We start from the raw sequence: 22939 nt of genomic DNA on the forward strand, positions 1-22939 counted from the left end.
AATTATGTTATTACTGTTTTCCCATTTTATTTGTTTGTTTTTATTTTTTTATTATTTGTATGAACAGGCCTCGTAAATATTTTTTTAGTAAGTATTATTACAGGAAATGAGATAATGAAAACATTCAATACAGGACAAAACTCGTAACTTCTCTCACTCCCCTAGACATAATCCCCCACTGCTCAATTTGTCCATGGCCGACAACAGATGAACAAAATGAAATGAAATAACAACTTTTGAAATGATAATTATTGACTCTACATTTCGATATAACTGTAAAAAATAAAAATAAAGGGTGGATTCTGTTAGTCTTGGTCAGCGTGAGCTGGGGGCATTTTTTCAGGTTAGCAGGGTAATGTGTGCAGGGTGGGGAAGGGTGGATGAAGGGGTTTGTAAGGAATTTTACCAGTATTCCAATATTAACCTCTAAAATTATAATTACCAAAAAGTAATTGTTTTGAACAGTCAGTTCAAGTAATAGTCATTCATCAACTTTAAAACATGTAATGAATTATGCTCAATTAACTTTAAGTAACAGTTATAAAGCTCTTAAGTTTCATCAATTAGCTAGCTTTCTTCTTCTTCTCCATATTAAGCAATTTTACACAGTACAAAAGGTTCAAGCAATTCTTTCATGCAAGCATAATTGAGCCACGCCATGAGAAAACCAACACTGATGTGCAGGCTTGTCAAGATCCATGCTGTTCGCTAACGGTTTCTCTAATTGCAATAGGCTTTGAAAGCGAACAGCATGGATCCTGACCAGACTGTACGGATGCTCAGGCTGGTCTGGAACCATGCTGGTCGCAAACACACTATGTTAGTTTTCCTCATGGTACGGCTTAATTTAATACAATACAAAGTAAGATTTTGATGTTTGCGTAGCTTTCGTTATATGTGTCAATTAAAGCCACTACAAGAAAACTGCATTCATTCTAATGTCACTCACTGGAAGATTACATTGCCCCTTTATGTAAAACAGTTTTTTGTCAAATAAACGCACTGTTGCTTCTAAGTCAAATAATTAAAACTGTGCATATGAAGACAGATAACGCAATAAAATAAAAAACTGGTATCATGTCGTTAAAGATCTTGCAAGGCAGGAAGTCAGTAAGTTACCTCCCTTTACATTGAAAAGTGAGAAGCTGGTAAATTACCTCCCTTTATATTGAAATAAGAACCATTTAAGATGCAATAAATTCTGTTTATTACAGTTTCAAATTTGATTTCAGGCTATGACTATTCAAAATATCATCAGTCTGCGTACTCTTCTAACTACCCTTGAAATCTAACCCCCGTCTACCCCTGGTATCTTAGTTACCACTTCTGCCTTCCCACTGATGTTCACTTGCACTGCACAGGTTCCTTAACTCTATTTTGCTTTTATACAAAACTAATTCGCTAGACAATGAATTTCAGTGACTGTTTATAATCATATATTATTTTGGACAATATGAATGACTATTGCACATTTTGTGAATTAACTCTACTGTTTTGCATCATTAATTCTTAATAGCTTAATCATTTATTTCAAATAAAAAATACACGGACATCGTAAGTTTAAATGAGCCGTGCCGTGGGAAAACCAACATTTGCGACCAGCATGGATCCAGACCAGCCTGCACATCAGCGCAGTCTGGTCAGGATCCATGATGTTCGCTAACGGTTTCTCTAATTGCAGTAGGCTTTAAAAGCGAACAGCATGGATCCTGACCAGATTGCGCGGATGCGCAGGCTGGTCTGGATCCATGCTGGTCGCAAACCCACTATGTTGGTTTTCTCATGGCACAGCTCAAATGTTACAGTCAGTTAAAAGCAGGAACTGCAACTATAATTTCACAGTCTGCTGGCGACAGTCAACTCCCATTTGTGCAATGTTATTTTGTGACACATTAACCGTTACCTTAACGCCCTTTAATACATACAATTAATACAGTCATGCTATTATACTTAAGTTATTTAAGACTTTTGAAATTTTATGTTGTAGTTTTGTAATATTTCAAACGCTTTATGAAACACAGTGCTGCGTGACCCTAACAATGAGGACAACTAAGACTTTAAAAAAAAAAACCAGGCCTACACTAAGTGTTTGGCCTGACCCTAAATGTTTTTATGGCCTTGGAGAAATTAATTAATTAAAACTGCACTTTCTATATACTTTAGACATGGTCAGTAATGTTAGAAATCAACTTACTGATGCTCTAACCCCCTTATTTGTATTCATTTTTTGAGTTTTGATACAAAAATAATTTCTGAAAAGTCTCTCTTAATTAACTAATTAAAAAAAAAAAAAAAAAAATTCCCACCTACCGACCCGAATTTTTTTTAGCATGTTACCGGAAACAAAGAATTTTTTTAGGCCTAAACTATGTATGTTGTAAAGTGGTTGTAATTTAAATATGCTCTGTAGCGTGCTTCTGACAACAGTTTAAAAGCGTCATCCTATGTTCTCTCCTAAATATGGACATTTTACTGACTGCATGAATATAGTGAACAGTGCAGGGCTGGCTGATCTTGGTCTGCACTGGTCGCATATAAGGCAGACTCACCTGCCACCAGCAAGCTATATAAAGGTTAAAAAAGGTGTCACTAAATTAATTTTATTACTAATCTTATTGTTCTTTGGCTCAGATTTAAAGAGTAGCCTTCAGTTAAAATGAAATTCTACTTTAAATGATGTTTGCGAAACACCTTACTCTTAAGTTCTAACTTTGTCCTAAGCAGGCCCCTATTTGAGATACTGATTTTAAAGCTTAAAATTTTGTTGAGAAAGACAAATCTGAAAGTTTTTGGCCTTTATTCTAAGGTGTCAATAAAACGAGTTTTACTGTACTTACATTTAAACTTAGGATGACTTTCTTAATCTTGTTCTGAGGAAATATACTTAAAAAATTATTCTTTCATTCAATGTCTGCAAATTTATACGGTTTATTTTCATTCTGTTAGCTGTTAATGTTTGATTAAGATTTGGGATATTTACAGGAAATCTTCATGTATAATATAGCATGCCACTCTGAGTTTAGCTGAAAGTTTTTTAATCAAACTAATGCCTGTTCAATGACATGCTACCAAATATAGCAAAATCAATCTTTTAAGACATACCGCAGTGATACATCTATGTTGAGACCACATGAAGGTGATTCTGCTACAAAAACAGGTAGCATGTTTTCCTACATGTATGACATACCAGTTGCATCCCTCTTGCTTCTAGAAGATACGCAGTAGGCGGGTTTGATTATGTACCCCGATTTTGCCCAGTGCAACGATTTGCACTTTCAGTTGGGCTTAGTTGCATGCGCATCAATTCGGTATAGCTAGGCCTGTGGGTCAATTCCTAAATAGCCTAATCGCAGCATCACGGTGTGTTTGGATCATGTGGTCGGGACAGCCCGGTGTGGAATGAACACGGTGTGTTTGGATCATGTGGTCGGGACAGCCCGGTGTGGAATGAATCAAGCCCACCTAGTGTATTTAAGACAACTGCAATATAAATCCTAAGCTTATTACTTATTCAGTCTGTTAAGTCATTAGTATTAAACCATATCCGTAAGTCATTATTTATTAAAGATGAACATCAATGCATATTATGTTAAGTGAATAATGGCTGAGCGCGTTGAAAGCAGAATTTGACAGTCTACACAAAACCTTGCTCATAATACAAACACTATTTCAGGCCATACCAAATTGATTAATAGTTCTTCGGAAAATTTTCAAAAAAAATAGGAGCGGGCGAGCGAAATTTTTATTTTATTTTTTTTTTCTCAATTTTGATTTTTTCAGAGACGGGTAGATTTTACTTGGAGCGAGCGGGCGTTTTTTATTTTTTTTTCCCAGCTTGAACCCTTGAGGAGGCGGTTATGATTATATATAAAGTTAACATTTCTTTAGAAATAACACAGAAATCAAACATTTACAGTGTGGGTAACACAGTATATAGCTTTTCTATATGTTTTAAAGACTACATGAATGATTTTGCAAATAAATTCATGTCAAAACTCACTCAATCACTTTATTTTTTTATTTTGTAATTTTAATTACTAAGGAATGGGTGTCTTATTTTTAATTTTGATTTTTCTACATTAATCTGAAGACGTGCCTATTTAATGGCACAGGATGAGGAATATTTAAGACAAAACAGGCACATGATTGTGTGGAATAACATTTCTTCTGAAACACAGTTAGATGGCTTTGACACATGAACAAATTTGTGCCCCTAGTGGAACTCCAACCCATAGAGGTGAGGGGAAGTAATAAACCACTTGACCAGTGAGACCAAACGGAGTTGGGCATACAGATGCTTCGACATTGCTCGAATCCCTTTGGAATAATTTCTTAACAGATCATGATCAGGCTAGCTTAAGCTTTTGTGGTAGAGATTCATTTCAGGCAAAAATAATAACAGACGGACAAAGAATGATCCCAATATGGCCACCCTTAAAAGTGTTGTTTGTTGTGCTTTGACTGAACTAGAAATTTAGAGTTGGGGAAGTCTGTTTTTTTCAGTTTCTTTCGTTCAATCAATTTACAGCCAATTTTAAATATATCCTGGCGTCATGTGTACAAACAGGCAAAACTGGGGTTACAAATTATTTTCATATCAACACTACATATTTGAAAAGCTAAACAATTTTTAAATTGACTAAATGCGTTTTGATAGAATATCTGACTGCTGTACTAAAGAAGTTACGTTCAAAAAGATTTGGGCCGAGACAATGTGATAGGTCGGTCAGGATCTGTGAACAAATATTTTTTTAAGATAGTAGTTGGCCTCAGCTTTGGGCTCTAGATCTAACATGCTGAATTAAACAACTGATAACAAATGGTTGGAAAACTTTAAATCTGAACAATATTTCCAAATATTTCTAACTGCATCCCCGTGCACGTCTTACAAGTCGGGCTTCGTTCTTTTCACTGTATTGAACTAAAGTAGAATGTGCCTATTTCATTAGCTACCGGCACATCGAAGGCCATGTGTGGCACTAGCACAGACACTCCAGATTTAAAACAAATGATGAACAACACCATAATTCCTGACTTTTTGAGTTTGGAGCATAAGCTACATGTATTACGGACGCATGAAATCCGATCAATATCACTTTGACGCATTAAAACAGCGATAAAACCTGTTTTGCCGTTATTATTCCGGACCGCGTGATCGAAAAAAAAAATTTTTTTCGGAGATTTTTATGTATGTGCGGGCGGGTAATTTTTATTTTTTTTTCTCGGGAATGAAATTATTGATGCGGTAGTTCCGACGAACGACATATCAATTTGGCATGGCCTCAGCGCATTTATCACAGATAGAAACAAAATTTCCAGCTGATATAAAATAGTTACTAGTTTTACAATCATTATGTTAATTGTATTATAAAGTATATGAAACACGACTCTTCTTGCTACGCCTTTCTACTGTGCTCAGTTTCATTAACATCCTGGTTTCAGTTTAAAAACAAATTAAGACAAACAAACAAAAAAAACCCAACAAACATGCACTTTATTCAGTACAGGGTCTTTCTATTTTGAGAGACCCTGCTTAGCATTCCTCCTTCAAACAGAATGTCCCTCTGGTCACAGAGTCCGCAAACCCCAATGCCATATTTACTGGACATGAAATACATTTGACATAATTATATTTGTTCCTTTTAATTTTAATATAATAGGTTTAACGCATTTTTTCAACAGTATTTCAGTCCCATAATGATGAACACTGTTCGCAAGATGACCACTTCCCAGCAAGTAACCAACAACTGCCCTGCATGAAGCTGAGGTGGAGGGCAAAGCCTTCTACGAAATCATCTCACAATGTTCCCAACAACAAACAACATACATGAAGTCGTTGAAGCATGTAAGATAATATAATATGCATGTTAAATAAGTATATAAAATCATTAAATGCATGTGTTTATCTGTATGTATTTAAAATTAATGAGATAAATGCATGACATTTCAAAATTTTATTGATTTGGTAGATTTGATAGAATACACCTGAGAACAAAATGGATATAAAACCTGTAACTTTAGCCCTTACCCTGCTAAATTTCTATAATAAACTTGTCCATCCTCAATTTAGACAGTACCATTAAAAGGGTGCTTACTAAAAAGATTGGCTGAATAGCGAACAGTGCAGATCATGATTTACACTGGTCACAAAGGCAGATTCAATCATGTCAAGCATGGTAAGAGTTAGTATAGATATTCAACTTCATGTTACTGAAGAAAAGAATAAGAGTACCTTTTAAACCTTGCTTACTGAAAGCTAAAATTGTGAACAGAATATAATTATGTCTGTTTTGACAGTAATGCTGCCTAAGTGAATTATATTTGTAAGAAATGGCTAAAAAAAATAAAATTATTCCCTGCCGAAATGTTGGAATATCAGTAAATTGTTTAATGACTGCGTGTTTGGTTTTTATCTGCTACATAAAGAACTTATTATAAATCTGACACAAATTCATATTTTAAAATAAGAAAAAAATATTTTCATATTGTCTATATGTAAACATGAAATGACTTTGTTTCTGTGTGTATTACAGACATTATTAAACTATATTATTTATTATTAAAAAGTACCCAGCTGATACAGTCTATAGCTAAGCACAGTTTTTGATGAGAATTTGTTGCATTTAAAGTAAATATCTAAACATAAATTATTTCAGAGAAAGATGTGCTTTGGTTATCATTAAATTTTTTAACAATGGTAACAATATTTATATACTACTGTAAAATCATTTAATTTCGTGGACATGAAATTTTGTGGTTTTTCTCTAAACAGCAATTTTGTGGGGACATGAATTTGTGGATTTCAACTTTTGAACATAAAATGAACGGGAATTTTACATGTTCGTTGGGATTAAATTTCATGGATTGACTCAACCACGAAATCCACGAAAATTAGTCCCCCATGAATATTAATGATTTCACAGTATATAGTACTCTAAGTGTGAATGTTTAAAATAAAAATCAAGAAATTTCTGGTGGGATTTTGTCACATGCCTTTTTATTATACTAATCTACATTTATTTGTCTTCTATAAACCTGAAAGGTTCATTTAAACTTGGAGCTCTTCTTAAAGGGAAGTAATAAAAAAAAAAACTGTATTAAACTTAATTCTTTGAAAGCCTACCATAAAGGTAAGTAATAATGGTATTTAAAAACCCTCAATAATGTGGTTCCAAGATCCTCATTAGGGAAGTTAATAATAATGATTAAACAAAACTCAGTAATGTTGACATTCCATAAAGGGAAGTAATACCAATATTTTATAGAAATGAATCATCTCAATAAAGGATAGAAATAACAAAATTTAACTGAGCTCAGTACCATATAATGACTAAATAACAGAATCTAACTGGTTCTGTCATGTGGAAACTGTTCATAGAGGGAAGTATACAATGACAAAATTTAACTGGAAGCTCTCCAGAAAGGTAGATAATTACTTTAAATTAAGCTATCTGATATTGTATTCCTTACCAAATGAAAAATATCAGCCTGGTGGAATCTTTGATAACGCCTACGTATAACTAAAAGATATATACGATATTATATTTATTTTGTTCTCCAGTGTAATAGTTATAATCCGCCCCCTTCTTGTCGCGTGCAGACGATTAATTTGTAAACAATTGAATTTACTTACTTTTTCCTTCATCTTTTTCCTTGTTCGAACAGAATAATCCATTCTACAAAAGTGTTATTCCATTACATGTGTTAATTGATATCTAATTCCTTAATTTTAATTTAAAACAACGGGAAAATGAACACCGTTGACAGCTGGCTAATACAACGTTCGCGAGCTGATACGACCTTTAACCTGATTAAGTTTACAATTGCTATGCCTAGTACGGAGATAGGCTATGTCTAATTCAGACATTTCGCGACTCGTTCGTCCGTATGTCCGTCCGTACTTCCGTAGTGACGATTAGTGAACTGATGTTTGGTGTGTTTCCAAATGTTTATTTATAGCTGCCTACCTTGAATTTCTTTCGAAAATCAAAATAGTATAACCAGAGTTATTGCCCTGGAATTGGTTAAAAACTACCAGATTTGTCTCTCTGCAGCCATATCTTGATATGAGTTAATATTTTGCATTCGCTTAGAGTTGCCACGCTGCATATGTTTTGAAAACCAACTGGGTATCACAATAGTTTTTCCATTTTAACTTTTTCTGCCCGTCCAGTTATAAAATATCTAGGCAATTGCCAGTCACATTGAATTGATAGTTGTTTTGAGTGTCTGTATTTACCCATACGTAATTCTCTACATTTTTAATCTATTTTAGTTTGACCAGAGTTATTGACCTTTGATTCATTAAAACAACATTTTTTTTTATTCTACAGCTACGCCTTGGTTATGGTTGTTAAGTTGATATTTGATGAGGGAGTTTGTGTTTACTGAATTCTACCTTCCAGGAAATTTTATGAAAAAAAAACAACAACAACGTTACAATACATTATGCCCAGAGTAACTGTCCCTGATCGCGGGGTCGTGTGTTCGATCCCCGGGCGGATCGTATGTTCTCAGTGACAATTTGATAAAAAAAAACATTGTGACTGAAATCATTCGTCCTCCACCAGTGATTCATGTGGGGAAGTTGGCAGTTACATGTGGAGAACAAGTTCGGACAGCTACAGAATACAGGAACACTGGTAAGGTTAACTGCCCGCAGTTACATAATTGAAATACTGTTGAAAAATGGCGTTAAACCTAAAACAAACAAACAAACTGATTGGTTTAAAATGTGCTCTTTTTGGTAATGATTTTGTAAGAGTATTTATATTCATTTCTTTATTTAAATCTTTTCTATGCACACTACAGTATTTAAACAGATCAGATTAAAAGTACAAATCTAATCATAATGATAACATTAGAGACTTATCACATATTCAAGTCATATTCATTACGGGAATACACACGTTAAAAACTAAAGAGAGATTGTGACTAAGAAGTTTGAAATTTTATATGTTAATAGCAACTACAAATACAGGCACTATATTGTGCATTTTTAAGGGAGGAGGAGAACATTCACCAACTGCAGTTTATATATTATGTAACTATTTGTATTAAATGAAGGACAGATCCCAGTCTATGCAATCATACTTTTCAAAATAATACGAACTGATTAGAAACTGCAGTCGGTTTACCCATCCGGTGTCATCTCTGTAACGGTTAGTCAAACTGAGATGATACTGGTGTAAATGTCTTTCTGTAAGTATGTATACACAAAACAACCTGTTAAGGCAATGGACCCGTAAACACAATCGGCAATTTCCGTTCATATACGTTTTCTACGTATGTGATTTCGTCATTCTCCGGTTCTTATGAAAAATAATTTTCTGTTATGGCCGAAGGATTCCGAAATCGCTTACGGAGGATAGGTAATCTCGCGGAAATGGCCGATTGTCGTGACGGATTCACAGCCTTAAGACCAACAATGCGTTATCAAAGTTTTTTTCCTCTAAAAAAAGCATACTAGTATGTAATTATATTTACGGCTATCTTTGTTATAGTGTAAATAAGGGTTAATGAGTAATATTTCTGTATGTTTGTATGTTCTCAGCGGATGCTTTTCAGGAAATCTAGATTCACTCAAATTATATGCACCAGCGTTATTTCCTCTTCAGTACCAAATACAGTTGATTTTATATGAATGTCTTTATATAATATTCTAGCACGACACGATTTGTTTTTCTTTCAAGCAAAGAAGACTTAAAATTGTGTTATAATGCATTAATTCACTTCCTGAGCGTCACAGTTATTACGTCCACTGCGGCGCGCTGGGAAAAAAGAATGCCAAGCAAAGCAGGCAAATGTTCAATGGATGTTGTCACGGATGTACATAATAACAATTCCTTGATAACGTGTTAGAATCGAAATGATATATCTTAAATAGTGATTTGCTCTTGAATTAAATCATTGCTTGTTGTCATCTTAACTTCGAACAAAGCTTTTATTCAATGACAAATCACACGGTATGGGATATATTATTTCTGGAGCAAATACATCGCATCTTCTCAATTTCCATTTGTATGTGACAGTTATAGCCCCAGAATGTATTACAAAAAACAGCTTTTACCACATTAATCTAATTTCTTTTAACCAGATGTTGGTTAAATCATATTTTGTTACTTTTGAACATAAGTCAGGACCATGCACAGCACACGTTAGAGACATTTAAGTTTTCTTAACTTTTTCCATTTCAAGAGAGATAATAATTCGTTATTTTTCTCAAACTCTCCGCAGCGATTACTGCCCTTTACGGTACATCAAGGAGGAGCTCCGCGGAGTATTTGTGATGGCTTTATGTGAGTGCAGTGGGCAGTATATGTCCAAAATGAAGATTTTTTCGTTTCGATTTGCAAAATTTTAAATTTTTATTTCAAATGTCTGCTCTGGCCAATAAAAATGGCACCAGATTAAACAACACAAACGAGAAAAATAAGTTTCACTAGAATAAAGAAGCAGGAAAGAAATCAAAGTGCAGAAAATATAGCAATTTGTGTCAGACATCACTTTGAAAATTCCTTTCGTTTTCAGTTTAATGAATGCGCCAGAAAGGTTTCTTTTTTCGTGTGAAATAATTTTAATTTCTATTTTATTTTAAATATTGATTTATTATATTGTTGGCATTGTTTTTGCCACATTTATTATCCATGATAGGGGGTATAGGCCTTTTATTTCAACGAAATTCCAGATACTGTTTTTCTTTTAAAGTTAATTTATGCTAATAATTAAACCTTTCTATTGTGTTACTTTTATTGGTACTGTATATAAATAAAACCCTAATTCTAACTCTAAACCCTAACCCTAACTCTTACGATATAATATATATCTGTAGGGATTAAATATCATTACTTTTATTATTACTAATTGCGACACCGTTTCGGCCCAGGGCCTTTATCAAGTCACATGCACAATTCTTAGATTACACATTTTGCAATTTTTCTGGATAACAAATCTACCTAAGAAAAGTAACGTTAGGTGGAATCACGGAAGTGTCGTTTACGTAAAGAATACAATCGACGTACACCCACCAAAACTGGGGTACATACTTTCTTCTTAATTAAAATAGAAAGTTATAGGTTTCCACAAGAAAACTCTTATTTAGAAATTTAAAAAAAAATAATAATAATAAAGGGAAGTGATTGATAAATAATGTATCTGAATTATCATGATTTGAAAAACTTTATCTATTTAAGTAAGTCTTAGATAATCGTTAAATTTCTAATTATTATAATAAGAAAATGAAAATTTACAGGAAAAAATAATAAGATAAAAGAAACTTGTGTTTTTGTAGTGATAAACCGGTATGAAACCTGCAACTCTTACCGGGTCCAAATTTTGCTCTATACATACGAGAGTTGAAATTGTTCAGATGCTTTGGTATTTAACCACTCGGGCTAACGTCCTCATGGTTCAATTCCTACGAATCTGAACTCTGAACCGTGGTAAACTATACGATAAACCACTCGAAGGCCTTGGTTATTTGTTAATTATAAATAATGTCATCGATATTTAAAAACAGTAGAATGTTAGTACTGTGTGCTATTAACAATTAGAATATTTAACTTCATAGTTATTATCATAGCTTTTACTAATATCATCAGCATTTAATTAACACATTATATTTGAAATCTGAGTGGGAAAATGCATATATTATCCATAGGGATATATTTTTGTTTAAACATACTACATTACTCTTTCGGTAATCAACACCAACCTTATTACTCAGTACGTACGTCTGGAACACAAACATCCATAAACAGTGTCTTATATTTTTAGGTTTTATACATTGATTTTTTAAGTTAAGTAGACTCTATTTATGTGTTTTATGTTATAGTCAAACCTTTCACAAATGTAACCTAACTATAAGGCAAAAAACTGGCCTTTGAACCAATGTGACTTGCATTTTAAAGTAGATCTATCCTTGCTCTAATATCTCAATGTAGGTTCTTTAGCAATATTAGAACAATGGTCTTTCTTGAGAGGTGGCTGATTGCACAACATTGACCGTTTGTCCTTCCAAAATACCAGTTGATCAGTATTTGACTGTATAAAGTGGTAAAGGTGTTTATAGTAGGCCTAGTGAACTGTTTAGTCAATATTCATTGCTGCGTATTCAGAAGCTGTTCTCCTAAGGAGGAGGTGAAGAAAACAACGTCTACAAAACCGTCTAAATAAATACACCATTGTAATAGTCAACATATAACACTTGGGTTCCTTTTAAACTGTGTGTTTCACGCCCCTACGAGAGATAAAATTATTTTTGTTGTGTTTCATTCATTGTACATCATAGTCCTTCCTCATCCTCATCATGATCATTTAACTTGAAAGTATCATATAGAGTCATTCTATCGTTGCTATGCTACCATCGCCATCCTACATTACTTCCATAGTCGTCTTCTCATCCCACCATCGCCGTCCTACAATCGCTACATGCAATCACTCCTTTCACCATATTATCGCCTCAAGGGCCGATAGTAGGATGTGCATGCACAAAACAGATTCCGCAGCCATTAGACAATAAATATGCCAAGAGCCTAGGCCGAAAATTGCCAGAAAGGGGTTTTAACCACTTCTGTGCCAAGGGCCGATTTTGGGCCGATGTTGTTTACTACGTTGAGTGCCAAGGGCCGATTTGGGCCGATCTAAACTGAACATTTACCCCGTTTATTTGATGTCAGTGTTATTATTTTCCAAGCAGATATACATACTATTGTCTCTATGGAAATGAAAACATAACAATCTTACTGGCATATTATGACGTCATTTTCGAGTTGACGTCACTTTAAAGACGTTAACGTATCAAAAGTTCCCGCCGAAATAATAAATACCTATCGTTGGTTTGGGTGTTGTACGACTGACCGAAGAAACGTGATAAAATGACTACAACGCACGTTTTGCGAGAAGAAATATTCAATTGAAATGTTTTTTATTCAGTAAATCGAAATACATTGAACAAATTACTAAATATTATGTTGATAGTACTTGTTCAGCCTAGCAAACCATTTAAAAACTAAAATATATTCCTAATAAAAAGTCGAACAAAGTTCTATTGAATCAAACTGGAGGCATAAAATATTTTACTGAAAAAGTCCTTTTCACGCTCTGTGTAAGGAACTTCCAAGTGTCGTGCACTGCCTTTGAAATGTCTCGACAGTTTAACAAACTTGTAACCTATATCTTTCATAAAATCGTGATGAATATTTTACAGATATAAAAAATAATTGTGATCCTGAAATAAAGTAATACTTTGCAAGATTTTATTGTTAAGGTGCCTTCAGCTTGAGTAATGTTTACATTAATCTGAATCTAGAGAATGTTTACAGTTAGACCCCATTGAATTGTGTTTAGGGGTCTCATTGGCAGAGTGATAAAGGTCACTGACTTGGAATCACTTGACCTTCACCGTCGCTGGTTCGTTAGGGTGTTGAATTATTATATGTGAGGAAGCATCCGGCTGGCAAACGGAAGGTCAACGGTTCTAGAGAGTCGCCACATGACATACAATTATGTCGATCTGACTTTAAAAACCAAACAACATTTATATTCATTTTTAATATAATATGATTATACTTCATATCTCGAAGGAGACTGAATCAATATTCAAATAATTTGAACTGTATAAATAAGTGTGCGACTGTTCGAGACATTCCCCGTACGGTACCGATGTGATAAAAATACACTAGACATCCAATGAAGTATGTAAATAATACTAAATATATATAAATGTGTGTGTTGTAATTAGTTTATAAAGATATTATAATCATTGCCGGTGTTGAAAAAAATGAAATCAAACAACGCATACAACGCGCACTCAAGTACAGACAAACAAATAAAAATATAGTTTTACCTATAATATTTGAAACGATGTCGATATGAAAACAAAAGAACTTTTAATTAAACTATGGTGTGTTTAGATATTGTATACTATTAGGATAATAGGATATTTTCAAACTTATGTGTTGTTGTTTTTTTTTAAATGAACGACGGAATACAGTTTCTACATTCATCTTTATCGTACAATGTATTGTTTGTTTGTTTTATTTTTTTTTTGTGATTCATTTCCCTTTCATGGCTCTTTTGAAATATAGAAAAGTAACGTTCACATTTTTAGTTGCACACGTGTTTCCATAGTAGAGGGAAAGCCGAGTTAAGAGTAAAAAGTAGATTTTTAGGCTCACATTATAGTTACATTGTAACACCTCAGTACGTGAACTTTTATTTTTAAAATTAGAGAAGTCACACATGATATGCGCAACGCAATTTGCCTTTTCTTGCATGCTGGACAGGATTTTCCCGTGTTTTTGTCGGTGTTGGAAAAAACCTTCTTGCATACCAGACAGGTTTGCCGGTGCTGGAAAAACTCGTCATACACTTCGGGGTAAGTTCACATCGAAGCTCTAGGGTAGAGTAGAGACTGACACTGTACTCGATAACCCACTTGAACGGTATAAGTAAGTACACCATCGTATCTTCCCTGCTGAAGACCTGAACTCCGCAAACTCCATGGCGAGGTAGGGTTTACTGGTTCCTTGCTTTTATCACAGCGCTCAGTGTGCAGGGAAAAAAGTCTTACATACTTCCACGGCCCAATTTTTGATTGGTCAGTTACTTTACTGGTGGGTAAGTATCATTTACACAACAGCCTACCCTTCCCTAGAGCTCCGATGTGAACTTACCCTCGGGGTTTAAGATGACTCACATACTGTAATTTATGAATGAATGCGTAAATTCATACGCTACTATGATGAAATAGTACTTAAAAGGAAATCATTTGTTATATTTAATTGAAGAATACGGTATGCAGGAAGAAGAATCTACCATTAGTTTGGTGTGGATTGAAATTTATGACTCTCGGAGCCTTGATACCGCCTAAACAGTTACCCGAGAGCCATATATTTTTCATTCGCATCTTCAAGCGGGCCGCATTACCGCAAAACAGTTACCCGAGAGTTACAGATTTCTATCCGCACTTTCAACCATTGAAAAAAAAAATGATGAAAAATGCTCGATTGTTTAATGAGAAATTGAAGGACACATTTTCGATAATAAATATGTCATCCGGTTATATCGAATGTTACCGTAGAGGGATCGATCCCGATTTTCGTCGTTTCGCGCAGGATCGATTCCCTATCAATTTAAAGGTAGATTTTGGAATAAAAAACAACACGGCCCATATTTGTACTGATGTGCAAGACGCAAGTTATGTCACAAGGAAAAAGCGTATTCTTCCAAAGTCCGAAGTCAGACGCTCTGTGCACGTGCCGGAAGCACAGATTTTTTTAATTCGATAGTATATATCACATTCGGTATATCGCATGCTACTGTAGAGGGATCGATCCCGACTTCAAAGCGACGAAAATCGGTAGGATCGATTCCCTATAAATTTGGCTAAAACTCTCTCGATTATCATTTATTGTAACATGACAGCGTTTAAGCTCTTCTTTTCAGGTTTATGTAAAGAAATCGTAATAAAATAATTAAAAGAAATAATGCCATATCTACTTTTAAAGACAAGTACAATGAAATGTATTTACTTTATATTATGCTCGCCGGGAAGCTATATATTCATATTCAGGAGCTCGGATCCTGGGCGAGACATATCACGGCTCCCTGTGGTGATCGGCTGAAGATCGGGGGAAACTGGTAAAGAAACTCCGTATGTAACTAAAATGCTCGTGAAAAAATATCGGTAAATCCATAAAAACATCAACATATATTTTATTAATTTAAAACCACATGTAACTAAATCGCTTCTGAAAAATTGCATAAATAGTTCAGTTTCAGTTTCATGTATGTTGAAAGTAACTACCGTTGTTGATATTTTTTATTTAGTTAAGAATGTCTAATATTATGTTGACAATGATTGTAATGGAGCTGTTGTTGCAAATTACAATAATTACATAGTCAGAGGCATAACTATAATTGTCTTTAATATGTTGGGGTTTTTTTTGTTTTGTTTTTTGTTGGATTTAACGTCGCACCGACACATGATAGGTCATATGGCGACTTTCCAGCTTTAATGGTGGAGGAAGACCCCAGGTGCCCCTCCGTGCATTATTTCATCACGAGCGGGCACCTGGGTAGAACCACCGACCTTTCGTAAGCCAGCTGGATGGCTTCCTCACATGAGGAATTCAACGCCCCGAGTGAGACTCGAACCCACATCGATGAGGGGCAAGTGATTTGAAGTCAAGCGACCTTAACCACTCGGCCACGGAGGCCCCTATTGTACGCCATTAAGGTTCATGTAAAGTGTTTGGACACCACCCTCAGGTGAATTTTGATTTTGGAAATTTATTCTTCGAAGACCGTTTCTATTTATTATAAATACACTGAATTGTTTAGAGGAAGTAGGGAATACATTACACAAAGGTAAGCTTCTTTGAGAATAAGTATTTTGTCTAAAATTGCAGTTACTTCGACCGTCACGGTTCTATTTTGTAGAAAATATCAAACTTTTTTTTTCAAAAGTATTTTTTCTTTAAATACGTTTTGTTTGTGTCTGTAACATATTAATCTAGGTACTCCTAGTATTGGAATACAGTTAACTTACATATTTTCTGAAATATAGGAGTATTTTGTCATTTTGACAGCTCTACTTTCACTTTCGTTTTGCAATTTTGGCAAATTTTTGAAATGTAGATGTGTTGTAGCAATTTTAACACTGGGAGTACCTGGAGAAATATGTTAGGCACACAATAAGTAAATACCTAATGTCAAAATATTTTTTAAAAAGAAGTTTGATATTTTTTACAAAACCGAATGTGGACAAGCAAAGTACATGTCATAAAAGAGAAATATTATTGTACCGAGCAAAACAACCTCTCTTGAATGACATGTCTACTCCTTCTGAACGGTTTGGTATACAATGTATGCAAAACAAAGGCCTATGAGGTCTCAAAACATGAAACAAAAATTTACTCGAGGGCAGTCTCAAACACTTTACATGAACCTTAAGGGGCTTGCCTAAAAGCTCCCTAAAGCGGTAGTCAGTCAATGTGATGTAAAACAGAATAAATTAGCTGCACGTAGTTTTATATCAAACTTGAAATACTAATGATTTGTGACGTTTCATATCCAGTATGTATACATATCCAATATGTATACAATAGTGAACGTTTGCTATCTGTTCGTCTTGAGGCTGTCCCTTTGAGGCAAAAGAAAAATAAAAGCAAAATATTAAGACAAAATTGAATCGGTTAAAATTGGTTTGAAGAAAAACGCTCAAATATTTTCAAATCATGCACAACTCATAAGGAAATTTAAGGGGTAATTAATTATCTTGCTCAAAGTTGTAAACATCCACAAAGCAGCGGATATATTTTGAATTAGTTTCAGGAGTATTCGTATTAGGAAAGATCAAGTGTGGCAATTTGTCTATGTAAATCATAATGCTGCCACAGCGATTATCAATTTTAAAATTTGTTTGTCATATATCGAACGTAAAATCCGATCAGCTTACGATGTACTGCAAACGAGAAGTCTTTGTTTTTGTTTCTTATCCGCCAAATATACAGACGAAATATATACTTTTTCACAGCGTAAAATATCTTGTTTCACGGGTTATCCAACAGTTCTCGGCATTCGCGCATGTTCTGTCTTCTGTAAATTGTCATATATAACATCATAATAAAAGTGTTTTCATAGTTTTATGTCCTCGGATGTTTCACAAAAGAGAAAAAATTGTCTGTTCTTATCCCTAATTAAGAGTGATCAGAATATGCATGTTGAAGCTTACAGTTATATATGTGATTTACCCAAGAACGAACCCACGACCCGAGAAACAAGTACAGTGTATTGCCAAAGTATTCATTTTAGCTCTAAACATATAGAATTACCTGTCTTATTAAATGTTTTTCAGTGATTTATCGAAATGTTAGAGTGAAATATAGCTGGTATTTTCAGTGAAAAATATTAAATACTGAAGATATTTTTCACTTGTAAGAAACTATAAAATGGGTAAAGTTAGGCAAAACAGAAATAAAAAAGAAAATTTCTTTGTTTTTACATGTAATATCTAAATATCTTTCACTCATGGACGCCATATCTTATATTTTCACCTGTGGGTAAACCACTCATGAAAATATTGTATTCGGTGTTAACTCGTGAAAGATACTTTAATCTCACACAAACAAATAACCTGTATATGATCGGATTTAAGAAAATTTCATTTACTGACAAAAAACCCTAATTATAATCGCAATGTAAAACAATTCAATTAAAGCATCAATTAGCATGAACATGACCGCTGACGTCAAGATTCTCTAACGGTTTTCGACGTCATCGACGTCACTTTGGCATCTTTTGAATTTTCCGTTGGCAGCGAAAGGGTTAAACCTGGCTGCTATAATCTAAATTTATACTAACGCCTCAGCGGTTACGTCCCTTGGCATATTACTACTACAAGTATAATTATACTGCATACTCAAATAGTTAACACACGGTCATCTGTAGCTCAGTGGTTAGTGTACTGTCTTCACAACTGGGAGGTCGTGGGTTCAAACACCTTATGAAGCACGGACTCTCAATATATAAAATACTAATGGTCTTTCGGTTGTGTATCTCCTTTTTGAAGAGTATTCAATTTCTACCATAAACCTACTTGACGGCAATTTTCAGGGGGGGGGGGGGGGGGGGGGGGCGGGCGTAGGTTCAAGCCCCACTGGGACCAAATTTTTTTTCCTTATTTTTCTTTTTTTTCTAGTAAGTTTAAAATACTGAGTTACGTGCGGTAAAAGTTCTCTATTTTGCCCTCATTCTTTAGATTACATATTGTGGAAGAAATATAGGTAGGTTTTATTTCTGCCCCACAGCTGTTTTTGAATGAAGTGAGCAAAATTCAAAATAGACCCGCAGGATTCGACGTTAATTTTTCAATGTTGGAGATAGAATTCTGTTTCATTAAATCTGTTTACTTGAGGCACACTAGAAAAAATGATACCGACACTTTTATTTTTTAGTTTTATAATTGTTTACCCATAGTTTGATGAAAAAAATGGTATAATGAATTCTCTGCAAACGTTTTGGATAAAGGCCGCCACTTTGAAATTTGTCTCTACTTGAGCTTGAGGAAATACCATAATTTACACAAAATTTATAAAAACGGCATGGTAAAAGTTTTTAAAAATTTGCAACAAAGTGCGAAGCACGGTCAAGAGTAAGAATATACCAAGCAAATGTCATTTTTTAAACATTACTATTAGGGGCCTAATACCTTAAATCAAGCTTTACATCTTGTACGTCTTTAAACTGGAGAAGCGTGAAGAACAGGAGCACCTTCAACATCTTAGACTGCCTTAAGGTATCCGGTCCACAAATAAGCAAGTTCTATATAATAGTGCTATTAAAATTTTTAAAATATATCAGATATTGATGACTGATAAACTCACATAACTTTGGTATCATTTGGAAGTGTAAAAATATGTTATAGATTTTTTTTATACTTTTTAGTTTTCAGTGACACCTCAACAGAAATCGAGTTATTCAGTTTAAGATTTATTATTTCGTAGTAAAAACATGACTGTAGTGATTTTTGCATATTTTATTATGGTCATATTATTTACTTATTCTTGTTCAGCAGACACAACTCTTTCAAATGAAACAAAGAGAAACTTGAGGTCAGCAGACATCGAAATGTTATCTACCTATGGATGGGATACCGTTTAACCCTTAGCCTGCTGGCGGCAAGTGATTCTGCCTTTGCGACCAGTGCAGACCAAGATCAGTCTGCACGAGATCAGCCTGCACATCCGTGCAGTCTGATCATGATCTGCACTGTTCGCTATTCAGTCAGTAAATTTTCAGTAAACACCCCTTCAGATGATAAATGGTACTACCCAAATTTGAAGATGGATCAGTCCATTATAGAAATTTAGCACGGTAAAGATTAACATTCTTGTGGAGGAGTTGCCTTCATGTATATGTAGGCAATGGTGGCGACTATAGATAAACTAAGAAGAAAAAAAACGTTAAGTTATTACTTTATTAATGCAATCGAATCCTAGGATAACAATATAGACACATTACAAGTGGCATCACTTTATGAGAGGATTGTTTTAAATAGAAAAATGTAACAACAAGATTGTATAAGCACGTTCATTGTGAGAGTATAAAACACGGGTGATTGAATGTGCTTTTATACCATTGTGGCCCAAAATGATAACTAATTTCTTAATTTTGTTCTGGTTCTTTTATTTGACGCGTTATATTGTTATATTTTCCTACTTTCAACCACCTGCTAGCTGGCTGAAATCTTATATTTGCCGACTTGTTTTGACATCTTACTATAGGCAAAGGTGCTACCTTTATATGCCGGCATTTCGAGATAAATTTGTCGAATTTTCTCGTATTATAATACCGCCACGAACGGCAAAATAACACATATCTCACTTTATCACCACTGTGCCAGAACATGTAGTATATAGAAATATACAGCATACTCAGTTATCATGTGAAATCCATGCAGATTTTAACATATTTATGGTTTCACATTTTTTGCAGAATCTTACGGAACTAATCCAATAAGTTTGTAGAATTCAATAGTCCAAAGGCTGGGATTGTCTCAACGTATACTAGAATTGTAAATAAGCCGACAAGAAGAAATACCTCATAACGTAGTATGATACGGTAAGGTCAGGATAAGCCAAAAAAGCTGTACGTAAAAGGACGTGTCTAGCTGTCTGGTAACCGTAATGTGTTGCTCTAACTGAAATTCAGTGTCAGTCGTAGAGCCAAAAGCGCCAAACAGTGAACCTGTTGTATCCTAAAAACGCGTTGCAAAATTTTAAGATTGTAATGAGCCGCGCCATGAGAAAATCAACATAGTGGGTTTGCGACCAGCATGATTCCAGACCAGCGCATCCGCGCAGTCTGGTCAGGATCCATGCTGTTCGCTAACAGTTTCTCTAATTGCAATAGGTTTTAAAAGCGAACAGCATGGATCCTGACCAGACTGCGCGGATGCGCAGGCTGGTCTGGATCCATGCTGGTCGCAAAGTCACTATGTTGGTTTTCTCATGGCACGGCTCATATAGGTTCTAACGTAACATAGCACACTTCGTCCGTTAAAAACCAGAGGGTGGTATCTAGCAAATTTTCTGAAATTTGGGTTTTCGTATTTTCTGTTTTTTACATCGAAAATACGTATTGTGTGAAAATTTGAGCTCTAGATCTTTATTCGTTTTCGAGTTATTGATCAGAGATCAAAAGTCGTATCTCAAAATATCGATCTTTTCTTCAGCCAGAACCAAGCATACATAGATACTATGATTTTTTTTCAACTTATGTGGCAAACTATCATGCCAGATTGTATCATTCACTCATATAGGGGTTTGGTTTTCATTAACATATGAGTATATGAAACATACATTTAAACCAGAACATATCATTTGGTAGTAGTATCCTATGGCATTCATCAGAATGAATTATAATTATTTTCTCAATATGCCACAACCTAGCATCTGGAAATGCGAAATGTTTACTAGTCAAATATTGCCATATTTTATCTGCCAGACTGTGATACATACGGCTAATTGTTTTTGGTTTTGGGAGATTAAGGACAGTATCTGCAATTTTCAAATGCCAGATTGTCTCAGTTATCAATGATACATTTTAACAGCTCTCTTTTGAACTCTAAAAGGGCTAATTGGTGTTGATAACATGGTATATCAGATTTCAGGAGTGTATGTTTTGTTTTCAAGAATGACATTTTTTAGTCATTTTGTGATTAATAAGGGAACACAATTATTCCGAGTTGTCAGATTCAAGCAAAAAACGTTACAAAAAGGAAAAACTGGTGAAGAAATCATGGAATGAAACTGTTCAGAAATTAACTTCAAAGAAAATGCCACACACAACCAGAAAACAGCGCAAGGCAGTATCAAGCAGGCACCGTGTAAAATATGGAGTGGAGTCGTGGAGTGGAGTGGTGGAGTGGAGTCTGGAGTCGATTTTGGAGTCAATATTGGAGTCAATTTTGGAGTCAAATTTGGAGTGGAGTCTTTTTTGGAGTCGATTTTGGAGTGGAGTCTTTTTCGGAGTCAAATTTGGAGTCGATTTTGGAGTCAAATTTGGAGTGGAGTCTTTTTTGGAGCCATTTTTGGATTGGAGGCATAGGGGTGATTTCTCTCAGGCCTGTAGTCACTAAATATATGTAATTGTCTCTTATTGAAACAGTCTTGATTGATAAAATGGGTCTTAAGACAAATGGTCTCTAATTTTATGCGGCCTCTCAAGCAGGATTTCTTTTTAAATGTTAAGGGATTTTGTGAGTGGAGTCTCATTGATGCTTAATGTTACTGAAGTGTTTGGTCTATATTAATTATTATTATCATTTTTGTGGTGAATTTAGGAATGGAATTCCTTGATTTTATGGTCGAAGAAAAAAACAACAACACTGGTTATAACTGTTTTCATCACGGTTTTCCTGGTTATAAAATTTCTGTGAGAGTCTGTGTTTTAAGACAATGGTCATGTCATTATTGGTAATATTATGGTTTACCAAGGGTATTAAAGTCCCAAGTAGCATTTATTTCACGAAGAAAGAATTCAAAGATATCAGCCTCTCTACAAATCTTGTTCGGTCTTTAGCATTGTTTTCATAAGAACGTCTGTAGAAATCTGATCAAACCATTAAATTAAGCATAGAAATTTCCAAACTACTGAAAACAACGAGGGTTATTGCAGGCTTAACGTGAAAGGGAACGTAATAGCAATAATTCTAAATAAACACTTAGAACATTTTTTCGATATCGCCCATCAATATGCCTTTGTTGATTTATTTTAAAGTTACGACAAAAGCCTGCGTTTTCTAAACCAATGTTTTTAGAGATTGGACCAAATGATCGGTCAGTTTGTATAGAAAAGGGATAGGTGATTTGCTCTGTTTTAGGGTGCATATTGGCTCGATCCTATTGTATGTATTGAAAAATATCTGTAATAA

General features: G+C 34.6%; 1 protein-coding gene across 1 annotated transcript in view; it reads right to left on the reverse strand.

Annotated features, from left to right (window-relative positions):
• The window catches only part of LOC123537762 (uncharacterized), a 66929-nt gene extending 59078 nt beyond the window's left edge, over window positions 1-7851 (reverse strand). The window contains exon 1 of the mRNA XM_053530105.1: window positions 7634-7851. Within this exon, the coding sequence (XP_053386080.1) occupies window positions 7634-7675 (42 nt within the window). The 5' untranslated portion in view covers window positions 7676-7851. The remainder of the gene's footprint in view (window positions 1-7633) is intronic.
• Window positions 7852-22939: the final 15088 nt, after the last annotated feature.

Source organism: Mercenaria mercenaria, chromosome 18 (genome assembly GCF_021730395.1).
Source record: "Mercenaria mercenaria strain notata chromosome 18, MADL_Memer_1, whole genome shotgun sequence".
Lineage (NCBI taxonomy): Eukaryota > Metazoa > Mollusca > Bivalvia > Venerida > Veneridae > Mercenaria > Mercenaria mercenaria.